Here is a 13,733-nt window from a genome sequence, read left to right as displayed (position 1 = left end):
AGTGCCTTGGGCTTAAACCGTCATTAGACATTCTTTATCGACAGACTTCGCAGCCGGCTGTTTAGAGCACAGGAAAATTACGGGGCCAGTGTAACGATCCTACTGACTCTATCAAGCAAGCACCGCCTAGCCGAGATTCGAACATGCGACGACTGGCTTGTTAGACCAGCATCGTACCTCGAAGCTAAGTGGGCGGTGAATCCAAACATTTCAATGATTCGCAAAATCCTGGAGCTTTCGGAGAAAGATCTAATCCTTTATACTGATCTTACAACAGGACATTGTCCGAACCGCTATTATCCGAAGCTTTAAAAAAGACTCCGGACACCTGTTATGAAGATGTCCGGCAATTTTTAATTAAAGATCAAGGTTCTTCGACAGAGGGCTGTTAGAACCCCTGATATTTGAAGAACAACTTCCACCGCAGTAGTGAACTTCATCCGAAGTGCATCACCGGCCTGGACAAATGCTATTAGTCAAGCAATGACAATCTTTTCTGATAGTGTTGCGTTTGCATCTTTAATATACAAAGATAAACAGGTTATTGTTGAGAACCAGCAAGAATGACCTAATATTCATATGACTAAAACGTTTATTAAGAAACAAGCGGTTTCAAACCAAGGGTATGTAATCATGCTATCTCCCAGCAAACATTTTGGTCTGTATAACTTAATTCTAAATGAGATAAACGTCAGCATATAAGGTCTATCAAATCATATATCATGCGCAGAAACGGCATATACATGCAAAAGTGGAGGCGATATACATGATTTAGTTCTTCAGAATAATTGAAATGCCGACAAAACAAAACAGTTTATACGACTGAGCCGATTGACTGGATTGCATTTCGACACAGTTACGATAATATTTCTACTCTACTCTTCGCCTTTCCCCATGTGGTAAATGGCAAGTGTCAAAAATTGCATACAGAGCAGGCTATTTATAGCCAAATTTTCGCCCTGAAAGTTAATGAGACAAAAAAGTAAAAGCTTTGCTGAAAGCTTTTTTCATAAGCTTCCAGATATTACCGACCTGTCAACAATATTTAACTTTTTTTGTCTATATCATTTAAAACAAGTTGTACTCACCTGGTTTAGAACCAACAATCACCCGTACCACAGTATTTGTTCATTACCTTTAAGCTACTGGTACATCAGTACCTCAATGATATTTTTGCACATCTTAAACCGACGTCATCGTACATGTAAGCAATGAGATCTTATCTGATGCATTGAACATGTAAGAACGTATTTGATTCATTCTCATCCGACATACGAGTTTGTGTCAATTGTGACTGAATTACAGTGTCGTAAATAAGTTTGCATTTGATCGGTAATATCATTAAAATTAAATTAAAATGCTGACTTCATGGAATGATATGCAATACCTTTGTTAGCATTCCGCGGTACAGATTGTTCTAAATATACATTAGAATACGTTATATGCATATTCATATTTGATTACATGGAGATAATATTATTGAAGCTCAAGTACAAAAATGTTGTCTGTTATTTCAGAAGTTCTTAAAAAGAAATTAAAAGTTATTTACAATAGAATGCTGAACATTTAGATGCCATAGAACAGCTCAAAATTGCTTACACCAATAAGCATAAAACATTATTTTTTACCGTACCAGTTTAATGCTGAATGTCTTTTTCCAATTCCACTTAACATTTGCATTTCGTCTGAAAAGCCATAAGATGCACTGATATTAAGGCATTTATATTAGCGAAATGGATCATAATCTAGACTTGCCCAGTTCTGAGAAATACTCTCCTTGGTCAATTTTAAGATTTCCGTTCGTTTACTTACCTATCAGAGAAATATTTAAAAAATTATGAGTTTCTATTTTTAACATTTTTAATTTTTAAAACGTTACGTTACGTGGTTTTAATACGCCAAAAAACAATCAAATTCCTCAAAGAGGGCTTTTTCAAAAAGATCTTTTATTGTCTTGTCAGTATGTCTTAATCATTATATGCTTGCTGCTTTATATTTGGACGGGCTTATTTGAATTATTAACATTTTTAAAATAGTTAAAAAAGTAATTGTAAAAGTTTTTCAAACCAGATAATAGTTTTTTTAATATTCCGCCACAATAAATATAAGTTCAATTTTAACAAAAGAATTAAATAGATATTTAAATTTAAAATAAAAGCGAAGAAACCGTTAATTTTTTTGGTTGACAAATCTGCATTAAGAACGTATCATTGAAATCTCTCTATTTTGTTGTTTTTGTTGTTTAGAAATAACAACAAATTTGAACGTGTTTTGATGGAAATCATATTTTAATGCACCTAGAATCTTACGATTATCACTGCTTGTATATAAATCTAAAACGATGTCATATAAGACATTTTGCAAAACATAATCCGATATAAACTGTAATTAAATACGATTATATCTTCATGATAGCCATTGTTGGTAACTAAATCTAAGAAATCGTCATATTCGATATTCGCTAAGCATAACCCGATTATCTTTCGACCTATTTACGATTTTTACTATTGATTCGTATATCAATCATCGTGTGCATTACATACGATGAAATTTACACAATGTGCTTACAACATGTGTACATTTATACGAGTCCGATGTGATATACATTTATATAAGATTAAATCTCGACATGAATATACGATATCTGGTTTGCTGGGCTCTCTCTCATGTAGGAGTGAAGAGAGCATCCTTCAACTAGTTTACCGGCAATTAGAATTTCCATTGAATAAAGCGTTAGCGGTCACTCGGACCGAAACGTCAGAAAAAACGGTTACACTGCAATCATATGCAATTGACGTTCGTTTCACACCCCTGTTTCAAACGAGAATGTCGGTAGCACAGCAGATGTAGGGAACTAAATCGCCATTTTTACAAGATGATTAGATTCCGATACTAATTCGCGGTTACCAAGTTCTGAACTAACAAGTGACACGGATATGTATTATTCTAAAATACAAGGTAACTAACCGAGTGACACGCAAGTTCAAAGCAAAATATAAATGAAGCTCAAGTTACACGCAAGGCAATGCTCTGGCACACATTATTATCAAGCTGATTCATCTCTACCACAATGCTTGAATCGAAAATTTTTGAAGGTTGTTTCGGTTTGAACTAAAATTTAAGTACTGTACAATATTTTTGTAATAAATTTGTATTAATATGAAAAAATAAACACTGGTTTCTTCTCCTTTGTTTAGTTATTGAAGGTTTAATGTTATTATTTTTTTCTTGCCCCCCCTCCCCACTCCCCTTGAACAATATTTCAAGATCAGAACATAAACTTTTTTCCAAATTTGTATAAGCCTTATGGTACGATAAACAAGAACTTCACTCCCATCGAGGTATTAATGGACAACGTCGGAATCTATATAGAACTAGCAAGGCTATCAGCGTTGCAAGTTTTCCAATTTTTGCTGACTGGAACTGGAATGAAATTTTTGTTGAATCATGAAATGACACCCTTCGGTAAGATCAAGTCCTACGTCAAAAATTATATAGGTATAGAGATAGTGTAGATGTTCAGCATCTTTGGCTCGAGCAGCACGTTCCTAGATGTTGGTCATCAATCGCATATTGACCGGATGTTACCGCTGCACAGTGAGACCATTCCAGAAAAATGCGGTCAAAAGTCCTTTCTCGCTTTTCCTGACGTTTTAGAGCTTGTCTTGAGAGAAGTTTCATAAAAAAATATTCTGCATCTAATGACGTTTTAATATAATTAGAGATTAAGCGGATAATAGGCCTAGATTTTTGGCACACTTATACTATATTCTATGGCGGTTCAAGCAATGCTAACTTTAGCTGCCAGTAGGTGCCTATTTACGGAAAAAATTACTTCTAAAAACGATAAAATTTAGGCTTCAAATCAATTTTTAAAGCAAATAAAGCAACATATGATATTTACACTTTCTAGACAGTTACGTATTTTGATAGTAACATAAGTTTGTAGAACATGCCGAACCTGTTAGATGAGGTTTTGTGTACAAAAAGTTTAAAAAACTGATTTTAAGGGGGTCACAACAGAAAGTTAATTATATCTCGCAAACCATATGATGCAGATACTTAGTATCTTCGGCAAAGTTTAATGAAATTCAAAGTTCTACAACTTTGCCGAACACATGACCATGCTATCTAGTTTCTATAAAAAATTATTTTTTTCAAATTTATTATCCGCTTAATCTCTAATTATATTAAAACGTCATTCGATGCAAAATATTTTTTTATGAAACTTCTCTCAAGACACCTAAGCTCGAAAACGTCAGGAAAAGCGAGAAAAGACTTTTGACCGCCTTTTTCCAAAATGGTCCCACTGTGCGCTGTTGGCATACCTGTAAAAGTACTATCTGAAAATATTTTCAAAGTGCCATTTACTGCTAAGTTTTCTAATTTAAGACATTAGATTTTTAATCTAATGCCAAAATTTTAGTCTAAAGCTGGTCATATTTGATAACAAAAACGAACAGAAGTCGAAAATTTTTAAATGCAGCAGTGGCTCCAGTTGTCTATAAAAATTGTCTCTGGGACAACTTACTTTGTATTACATGACTATTAAAATAATAATTAAGAAACAGTTATAGATAGGTAAATATCCAATAGTTTTGCAGTTTGCGGACCGCTTAACCATTCCATGCCGTTTGTTAAAGCGCTAGACCGTAAAACCGAAGTATTATTCGACCATTGCTAGCTAAATACTCCCAACGAAAACAAAATTACCTATATTTAATCACGTAGGTACGAGGTATGCTCGTTTCTTCTTCCTCCTGTTGATTGGGATATCAATTTAGGTAGGAACAATTTATTCACACGAAATTCATTGCGTCAAATTGTCCTTGCGTAATACATCATAGTTGGCCTTGCAAGGCATTTCATTGAGGTATTTCTAAGATAATAAATATAAAAAACTATTTTCGGGAGTCCTTATTTGTGTCCGTAACGGTATTACATAGATAGATAGATTTTACGCAAGCAGATTGCAGTAAGTCCGTTTACAAGCAGCCTTTCAGAAATCATAGAAAGTGAGTGTTTTACTCACGGTCCAAAGATGCTCAATTATGAAGAAATAGCGTAGGTACTGGCATTGTTCAAAATTATTATACAAAATGGTCCGCTGTATGGCAAGTTCACATACAGAAAATCAAACCACCGTCCGTCTCCATCAAACGGACCACAATGGAGACGCAGGTATGTACTTTGATGGTTCTAAATATTGGAAAAGCTACCCGGCGGCAGCAGTTTCCAGTCACTTGACGCGACTAATGAACACCTCTACGGGATGCTGCAACCAAATCGAGGTCAACCCGGCCGGCTGCGCTGGCTATAGCACGACGGATAAGTCGCTGCTGTGTCGAGCGAATCGGTGTGCATTGCATTCAGTGGTGTGTATGTGGTTGGTTGTGGTGCAGCCACAACGTGTTGTTTTGAGTACACTGCACTGTGTGCCGGTATTAGCAGCACAAACAAATGTTTTCCGGGGATGGCTGGAGTACGGCTGACCTTACGCGTAGGATAAGTATAGTATTGCCGGTGTGTGTGTGTGTGGTGTGCGGTGCGGGTACACCGAGCGGAAGTGGATCCTCAGAAATATATATGGCACGCGTCGAACGCAATCGGAACGATTGTTTAGAATATTCCATGTTGGGTGGTTGGTGGCACTGGCAATAATAATAAGAAAGTCTTCGATCGGGGGGTTGGAGTGGTTCGGTTTATTCTGAACTTTGCATTCATTATGTATGATTGCTTCCGTTTCTCGTTCGAAGTCATTTGGGACTCTCTGTGATTGTGCAGGGAAACTTTTTTATTGTTAGTGGAACTGCTTTCGCCTGCTGTAAAGTAGTAGTATTGAATTGGCGCAAAAAATCAGATTTAATACCATCGTCAATAATTTTAATGTAATTAACTCCTAAAAGCAACAGGTTGACCTCTCATCGCTCATAATGGGTAGGTATAGATATGATACGCTGAACGGTACAAGGTTCGCATAAATTATCGGCCAGCAAATTTGCGCCCTTGTCTTTCCAGTGTATGCCACACGATGCGTATCATAAACATGAGTACGGCCGAACTCTCACTCTCGCGACCGACGACATCATCGGAAGTGGTTTGTCGCCTCGCCGGCATCACTTCAACCATGCTGTTTTCTCGATTATTATCACCATCTCGGCCTGACAAGGACGACAGTTATGAATCAACTTCTGACGCGATAGGATCAAATTTGCCCGGACTTGTCCTGATTTGTACTAACGAGCAGTGCAGTGGTGTTTAATCGTTGGATAAAATGTTTAGAATCTCTTAATGGCAAGTCGAGTCTTTCGACTGCCGTCCGTATTTTCGGCGGATTCCGCTCTGGCCCCGGGGCTCAGACGGCAGTCTTGCAATAGTGCTAATTTACCTTCGCCGTCGGTGCACGTGCCGTCGATTTCGGTGCATCTAAATGGCTATCCACCACGTGTCGCTGGCGGGGGAAATGGTGCCCCATTCGACCGTGCGGTGCTGCTGCAAAACGGTGGCTCCGGAGTGCGACGCTGTACGGATGGTGATTTGGTAAATAATTCGAATCGCATTGTCAGCGCTGGCGATAGTGCGTCGCTAGTTAGAGGCGACGATAATGATGGGGTCAAGGTTGACGACGCTTCCGGACCGTTGGGAATGATGAAGAGATTCTGCTCGGAAGGTATTCTGTCGGCCGCTTCGACGACTTCCGGCTCCAGTGGGACCAAGAGCTCCGTTAACTATTGGATGCTGATGATTACACCGGTTGTGAGCAGGTGAGATTTAAAGTGACTAGTTAATTATGACGTTCGGATGAAATCAAGCCACATTATAAGCACTAATCGAAATTTTGAGCAATTATTTGAAGTTTGTCTACAACTGATTTGATTTAAAATTCTCATAAAGAGATCTAATAAAGTTTTAAATGAAGTGAATTAATACCTAATCCATTCAGTACTACCATAAAGAATGAATGTCAATCACAAAACTGTGCAGTTGTCAAAGTTCGAAGCTCCGAGCTTATTATTAGTAGCATCAGTCTTGTCTATTTAACATAGTTCTGAGTCAAACTAAAGTTGTTCTATATTTTTCGCCGCAAAGTCAGCCACGATTATTTTATGCCATCAGGAAATAATAGTGGATCGATTTACTTTCAATATCATGCAAAGTTTACCAGTTGTTGCACTATTGAGGCAAACAATAATCATATTGTGACGGAGAAGACGACGACGATGTTCACCGGAACATGCCATCCGCCGCATTGACGAACTTTTTCAAGGGCTTATGAATAATACATTTTTGCGAGTGAAACAATTCTTGTTGGTGAAGATTGGTGACATTCTTTACTAGTTATTCTGCATTGATTGTACTTGACTTGACTTTCTAGTAGTCGATCTATCATTTAATTTGGAAATTTTTAATTTCTAAATTAAATTTTTAATTAATTTTTAATTTTTGAAATATCACTCACTTGACATTACGGGAGAAGAAGGAATCTCTGAATTCAATTTCTGAAACAAATCTCTAAGTCAAGTCTTACGTCTTTTACTAGAGTAAATGAAAACGGTAGGGTTATGTTACGGCCTTTTTTTGTTTGGAAGCGACTCCTTTGTTCGTTGAATTTGACTTGGCTAATGCAACAAATAACCTTCCCGGCATTAGCAGACTAAATCTTACTGGGAGATAAACAATCGTTTTCTAAAATCGTAAAACCGACAAATAGCATTATCAATGTTTATTTAAAATGGTATCTACTCGGACTGTGACCAGTTACTAGGCCAGTGCATGTGCAAAGAGCACTCTAATTGCGCTCTATGAGCTTTTTAGTGGTTTCTGCTGAATTTGGAATTTTTTTTTTGACTGATTACATCCCCTGACAGCCATCTAATTGGTTATCACTTTTGGTTCTTCCCAGCGTATAGGTATTTTGTTGTGCAGTTTGAAATTCCACAAAAAAGCTCCAGATTAATAAATTGTAACTTGGTAGAGCCTATCTTTGCAAAGTCGTCTGCTATTTCATTGCCTTCAATGCCACCAGGCAGTGTCTTGGTCTGGAGCCCCAGTACAGATTGACTGAGTTCTTTTGACAATGAGAAATTTTTAATGTGGTTTTAACCAGTTGGTTATTCACCATACAATGAGATAAATTGACGTAGATGCCGCAACAAAAGAATGGAGTCCCAAACTATTTTAGGTGTTTATTATTAACTATTTGCAAGCACTTAGTGCCTTCAGTGCGCATAATGTTTATACTTTCTTCCCACTTCTCACTTCTTGTTCGGCCACTTCCCGTGGTCGGATCATTACAAAATTAATATCAAAATAAGCGAAAAAAACTATAGAATCAAAATCTTAAATAAAAAAATTGATTTTTTTTTTCAAATTTTTAGTCATTTTTGTCCTCTTAAATTTTATAATTGCCGGTGTGATAGTGTGGTTTACCCTTCCTTCAATACTAGCTCTACTTTATCCACATTGCTCCTCAATGCCAATACTGTCTCCAATTACAGCCATCCCTGGCGAGGCTGACCAGTACATTTAACTATAAGAGCGATTTTTGCACTGTCGAGAGTGCTTAATGGGGGTCAATATAGAATTCAGCATGAAGGAAGGGTCGGGCCGAAGGAATTATCACTTTTCGAACTATTCGAACCCACAACACCCGCCAGGGTATGTGGCTCATTGGTGCTAATGTACCTTTGAATCATAGAGGCGCTTAACAAAAGGAGACTGCACAACCCCCTTATTAAGCGGGCGACGTATCTTCAAACTCCACCATCTGGTGGGTTCGGCTATTTATAGACACAAATTGTGCCTCTTTGTTCGAATCTGGTTATAATCTCCGATTATAGCTTGGTTCGACCCATGCACCTTCGAGCATTGGACAAAAGGTAGGAGTCACAACGACTACTTGTTGAGCGTAGCTACTAATACCCCCTCCTCACCTTTCCGCTTTTTTTCCTTCAGTCTAAAAATTCCATTATTTTCTTCTATAGTCCCTTCATCAATAGCACACCGCCTCTAGTTTCAGATAATAAATAACAGAAATTGGCGCTAGTGTTTCACCATGCGCCATGCGTGAGAGTATGCTTGAAACTATCAATGTTTCCCTGTTGAATACAACAGATGTTGTTACTTTGTAACGCATATTGTACGTTTCGGAAACAGCTCAATTTTGCGCGACAATAAATTTACTCAAAGCAGCAACATTACTCTCTCATGCATCTCAGTTTCTTTTGTGTTTATCGCTAATCGCAATATAACGTTTGACACCTGAACCATCAATAAATAGTTGGTAAACATTGTTTTTATTCATTGAATTCATGTTGCGGAATTTACTTTTTTCAAATTGAAATGTGGGCTCTCGTACGATTCCAAATCACTTTTCCGGGCTCTCGGATGAATGGTAGTAGGATGCTATGGAGAGGTATAGGAAAAGATGTTTTTTTATCAAAATTAGGCAGAAGTCATGAAAATAAGTATAAGTATAAGTATAACAGAGTAACTGTACCACAAATAAAATATGACTAGTGATTGTTTTTCAGGTAGGTAAACATAGATAAGTGAGAAAATTTGATTTTACTACCACTAGAAAAGCACTATTTCTTGAAAAGCAACGGTTCGTATGGTGTCTTATTATAAAAGAACTACCGTTTCAAAAAATAATAAATTATATGCCTGACCGCATTTCAAGGTCAAGACTAAAACACGAGGTGACCCACAATCGTGTGTGGCCCATGACTGTGGACTGACTGCGTAATTTCAAATTCAAATTCAATTTCAAGTCCAATTTAGAACTACTGCATTTCATTTCTAAATCCAATTTTAAGTTAAGTAATGTTTGAAATCTTCAAAGAAAAGTCGGACAATTAGACCTATTTTTGAGTAGTCTAAGCCGATCACTGATTGTTTTACCATATTATAAGTGACGGGTTGACCAAGTGGGGCATACCAAACTTCTTGTTAACTTTAGGTCTTGAGCTGTTACCACTGAAAATCACTATCAGCAAAACTTCTGATTTTTGACATTAAAAATTGAGACGCTGGAACTAGTTTTAATCAGCTCGAACGCATTTTAGTCACCAATTATCACTGTTGTAAACTTGTGACCAAGCGCTCACATGCCTACTACCATATGATACTTGAAAATTGAGTGCTTGACTTTTAGAAAAACTGTAATCAATGCTCAAAACATCGAGGTGGCCTTTCCAGCAGTATCGAGGTAGCGATTCTCTTCAGCAGCTGAAAAATGTTTTTTGACAACAATTTTAATTTATCATATTTCTTGACGAAAACACAGCAAATTGTGTGAAATATACCTATGGTTAAGTGATTCAAGATGATGTCTTTATCAGAATATTCTTAAAATATGAACAAAATACTGCATTTTAAGCTGATTTATATTCAACTGATTAAAATAGGAGAAAAATGTAAGTGTTTTCGCGGGAACCACGTGGTTCGAAATAACGATAATCGAATTAGAAAAAACGCGGGAGATTATTTCACTTTGAATTTATTTTCAAAACTGATCCTCGGGATCGAACTGCTGGCCCTATTTATAGGTCAGCTTATTGTAGTGCCGTGTGCAAATCACAATAGATTCGTGCTGTCGAATAACGTACAGCACACAGCCTAATAATTTTTGACAATAGACTATTGATTCGATTGTTGGGTGTCTTATTGTGTCTCCCAAAATGGGAAATCGCCTGATCGCATGAATTTTATAGCAAGTAATAGACAAAGGGATCTATCTGATCGCCGCTTGATAGCGGTTTGATATTGAATTTTAGTCTGCTCTAAGATGCCCGTCTGATCGGGTGTCTAATTGGTGCTATGCGTTGGTCAACCAACGTGGTTGACCATCAAGGTTAGTATATTTATTTTTCAGATTCGTTGGCCCGCCAGATGGGTTGGCCACAATGGTAAGTATAAGGTGTCGGCCGCTACAGTAAGAATGGAAGCAAAAACCAAAAATAAAACGAAGAAAACGAAAAAGAATATTAGTATAAACTGGATATAAAAGGAGAAAAAACGAAACAAAAAAGGAAAAATGGAATAGGAAAGGATGAAAAGATTAGGAGAAAATATGCGAGCAGAAAAATAAAGTAATGAGAACAGAAAAAGAGAAAAAACGAAACAGAAAAATAAAAAAATAAAAACGAAAGACGAAATGGATCAAACAGAACGTGGCCGAGAAGGCGGAAAATGAGGATGTAGTAATAGAAAGAACAGAACAATCGAAAACGAAAAACGAGATAGAAAAGCGAAAAAAGATGAAAACAGGAACCGAAAAAAAGGAAAAAGTTAAAACGGGACAGAAAATAACAAAAACGAAACAGAAAAAGATGAAAACCGGAACTCTAATCGAGGAACGGAAGAAAAAAAACGAAAAACGAAATAGGAAAATTAGGAGACAGGACAGGAAAATAAAAAAATAACAATGAAAGCGGAAACAGCGGACAGAAAAAAGGGAAAATGAGAGAGAAAAAGGGAGAAATCGAGACAAGGAAGGAAATATGAAACAGGAAACAAGAGAAACCAATGGGAAAAGAAAAATAGCGAGCGAGATAAAAGAAACCCCATAGAGGAAACAAGGAAAACGGGCAAAAGAAGACGAACGGGATATAAAAGAAGAAAGATGGTATAAAAAACGAGAAATTGAGACAGAAAAAGTATAAAAGCGGAACGCAAAACGAGAAGAAAAGGAGATGAAAAGAGTTGAATAAAGACGAAAAAAAGGAAGCGAAAAAAGGGAAATAGAAAAGAGAAAAGACGGCAAACAAAAAATAAAAGATCGAAAAATGAGAAAACATGAAAAAATATATTACTGAAAATAAAAAAAAATGGAACAGAAGACGAAGAAATGCGGAACAACAAAACAGGAAACGTGGGGCACAAAATAGGAAAATGAGAAAAAAGGAAAAAAACGGAAGTACAGTGAGATCGAAAAAAACAAAGAGATTAGGGGTGGTGACAAAAACTTTAAAAAATATTGGCAATGGTCTTAATGTTCTACGTCAAAATCCGATGTCAAAATCCCATTTTAAGTCTAATTTCTAGTTTAACTCCGAGTCTAATTTCTAGTCCAATTTCATCTTTGTATTTTACACTAGATATACCAGACCAGTCGTTTTGACTGGTCGTGCAATTTCAATTTGAAATTTCTACAACATATAACATTTGCTTTTAGAAACGAAGTTATGGCTTTTATGAACTTAATGTTACTTTATATATATTAGTAACAAATATATTTTTTGCTTTTTCCATTTATACCAAAATGACTGGTGCAAGATTCTATGGAGAAATGTAGCATTTCGGGAGAACGGTGAGTCCGAAGCATGAAATTATTCAGTGAAGTGCCATTCCTAATGATTCTTGGCCATTTTTGTAGAGTTTTGTCGAGAGTCGGCCCTTTTCGGTGGTTTTATTCTTCAGCTGACCGATTTCTCGCCGGATCTCTTTGAGATCGAAAGTCGAAACGCCTCCTACGTTGACTTTTGCTTCATTTCCATTTGCGATATAAATTGAGATCCCTATCAAAGAACTGGCTTCACTCAGCACCACCTCGCGCTCGTTTGTGGCCAGGTTTCCCTGCTCGTTCCTACACATATCAGGTCTCGGTGTGTACCCTTTACGAGGTCGATTCACCTTCTCATAGAACTTGCGCATCTCACTAGCCTGAAATAGTGGTGCTGGCTCTCCTTCTGGCGTTTTGCGCAGTGAGGCCGCAGTATGCGCGTAGTTCTCAGCACCTTGCGGATTGTCTAATTACCGAATGTTTAACCGAGGAGGGTGGCTTGTCGCAAGGTATATACCGTCGATAATTTTGAGCGCACGTGTACTGCTACTAGGTAATGATCTGAGTCGATATCCGTACCCCGTAAGGAGCGTACGTTGGTGATGTTCGAGAAAACCCGGCCTTCGAAGAGAATATGGTCGATTAGGTTCAATGTTAGTTGGTCAGGTGATCTCCTGGTGGTTTTGTAGATCTATGCGGGGAAAGAATGTGTTTTTGATCCCCAGGCCTCGGGAAGCTGCAAAGTGGATGCCTGGGAAGCTGGCCGTTATCCTATACATTGCTTCCCTGTCGATCTGAGCCTTCATGTTCCCAATGACGATGATATCCCGTGGCGAGCAGCTATCGTATGTTGCCTTCAGCTGGATATCGAACGCTTTTTTTCTCGTCGTCGGGTCTACCTTCGTGTGGCCAGTGCACGTTTATAATGGTGTAGTTGAAGAAACGGCCTATTATCCTCAACACACACATCCTCTCGCGATCCCGCATTCTGCCCATCACTACGAAGCCCGTTCCTAGCTCGTTGGCTGCTCCACCGCTCTGGCAAAATTGGGCATTGCCGCCACGGATCCCCCACACCTTCCCGCCTTTGCGACAGATCTCCTGTAGTGCCACAATGCCGAACTTTTGCGGTTCTAACTGAACGAGCAACATCCTGTCGCCATCCACGAAATTTAGTGATTTACAGTTCCAGGTAGGAAGCATCCATTCCAAATCCTTGTTTCATCGCCTATGTCCATGCTAAATGTTTCAAGTTGAATTTTCTTAATTTTTCGTAATATTTTAGATATAAAAAGCTTGCCTTACTAGGGCTATGCCGCCGAGTCTCATGATGGGGCTGCCAACGCATAGTGCCGAGACAAGACAATGCCTCCTTGCCTATCGGTATACGACCTAAGTTTCCACCAGGGTTGGTTATCACGTCTCCGCTAAGATTGCTCGTATTCCG

The 13,733-nt window shown here is 38.0% G+C and overlaps 1 protein-coding gene across 1 annotated transcript in view; it reads left to right on the top strand.

Annotated features, from left to right (window-relative positions):
- The first annotated feature begins 6,291 nt into the window (after nucleotides 1-6,291).
- LOC128739434 (uncharacterized) overlaps nucleotides 6,292-13,733 on the top strand; it is a 32,570-nt gene continuing 25,128 nt past the window's right edge. Inside the window, exon 1 of the mRNA XM_053834921.1 lies at nucleotides 6,292-6,764. Coding sequence (XP_053690896.1) covers nucleotides 6,292-6,764 — 473 coding nt within the window. The remainder of the gene's footprint in view (nucleotides 6,765-13,733) is intronic.

The sequence above is a fragment of the Sabethes cyaneus genome, chromosome 3, assembly GCF_943734655.1.
Source record: "Sabethes cyaneus chromosome 3, idSabCyanKW18_F2, whole genome shotgun sequence".
NCBI lineage: Eukaryota > Metazoa > Arthropoda > Insecta > Diptera > Culicidae > Sabethes > Sabethes cyaneus.
The sequence above is the reverse complement of the archived record's forward strand: the minus strand, read 5'-3'. Positions and strand labels throughout refer to the sequence as shown.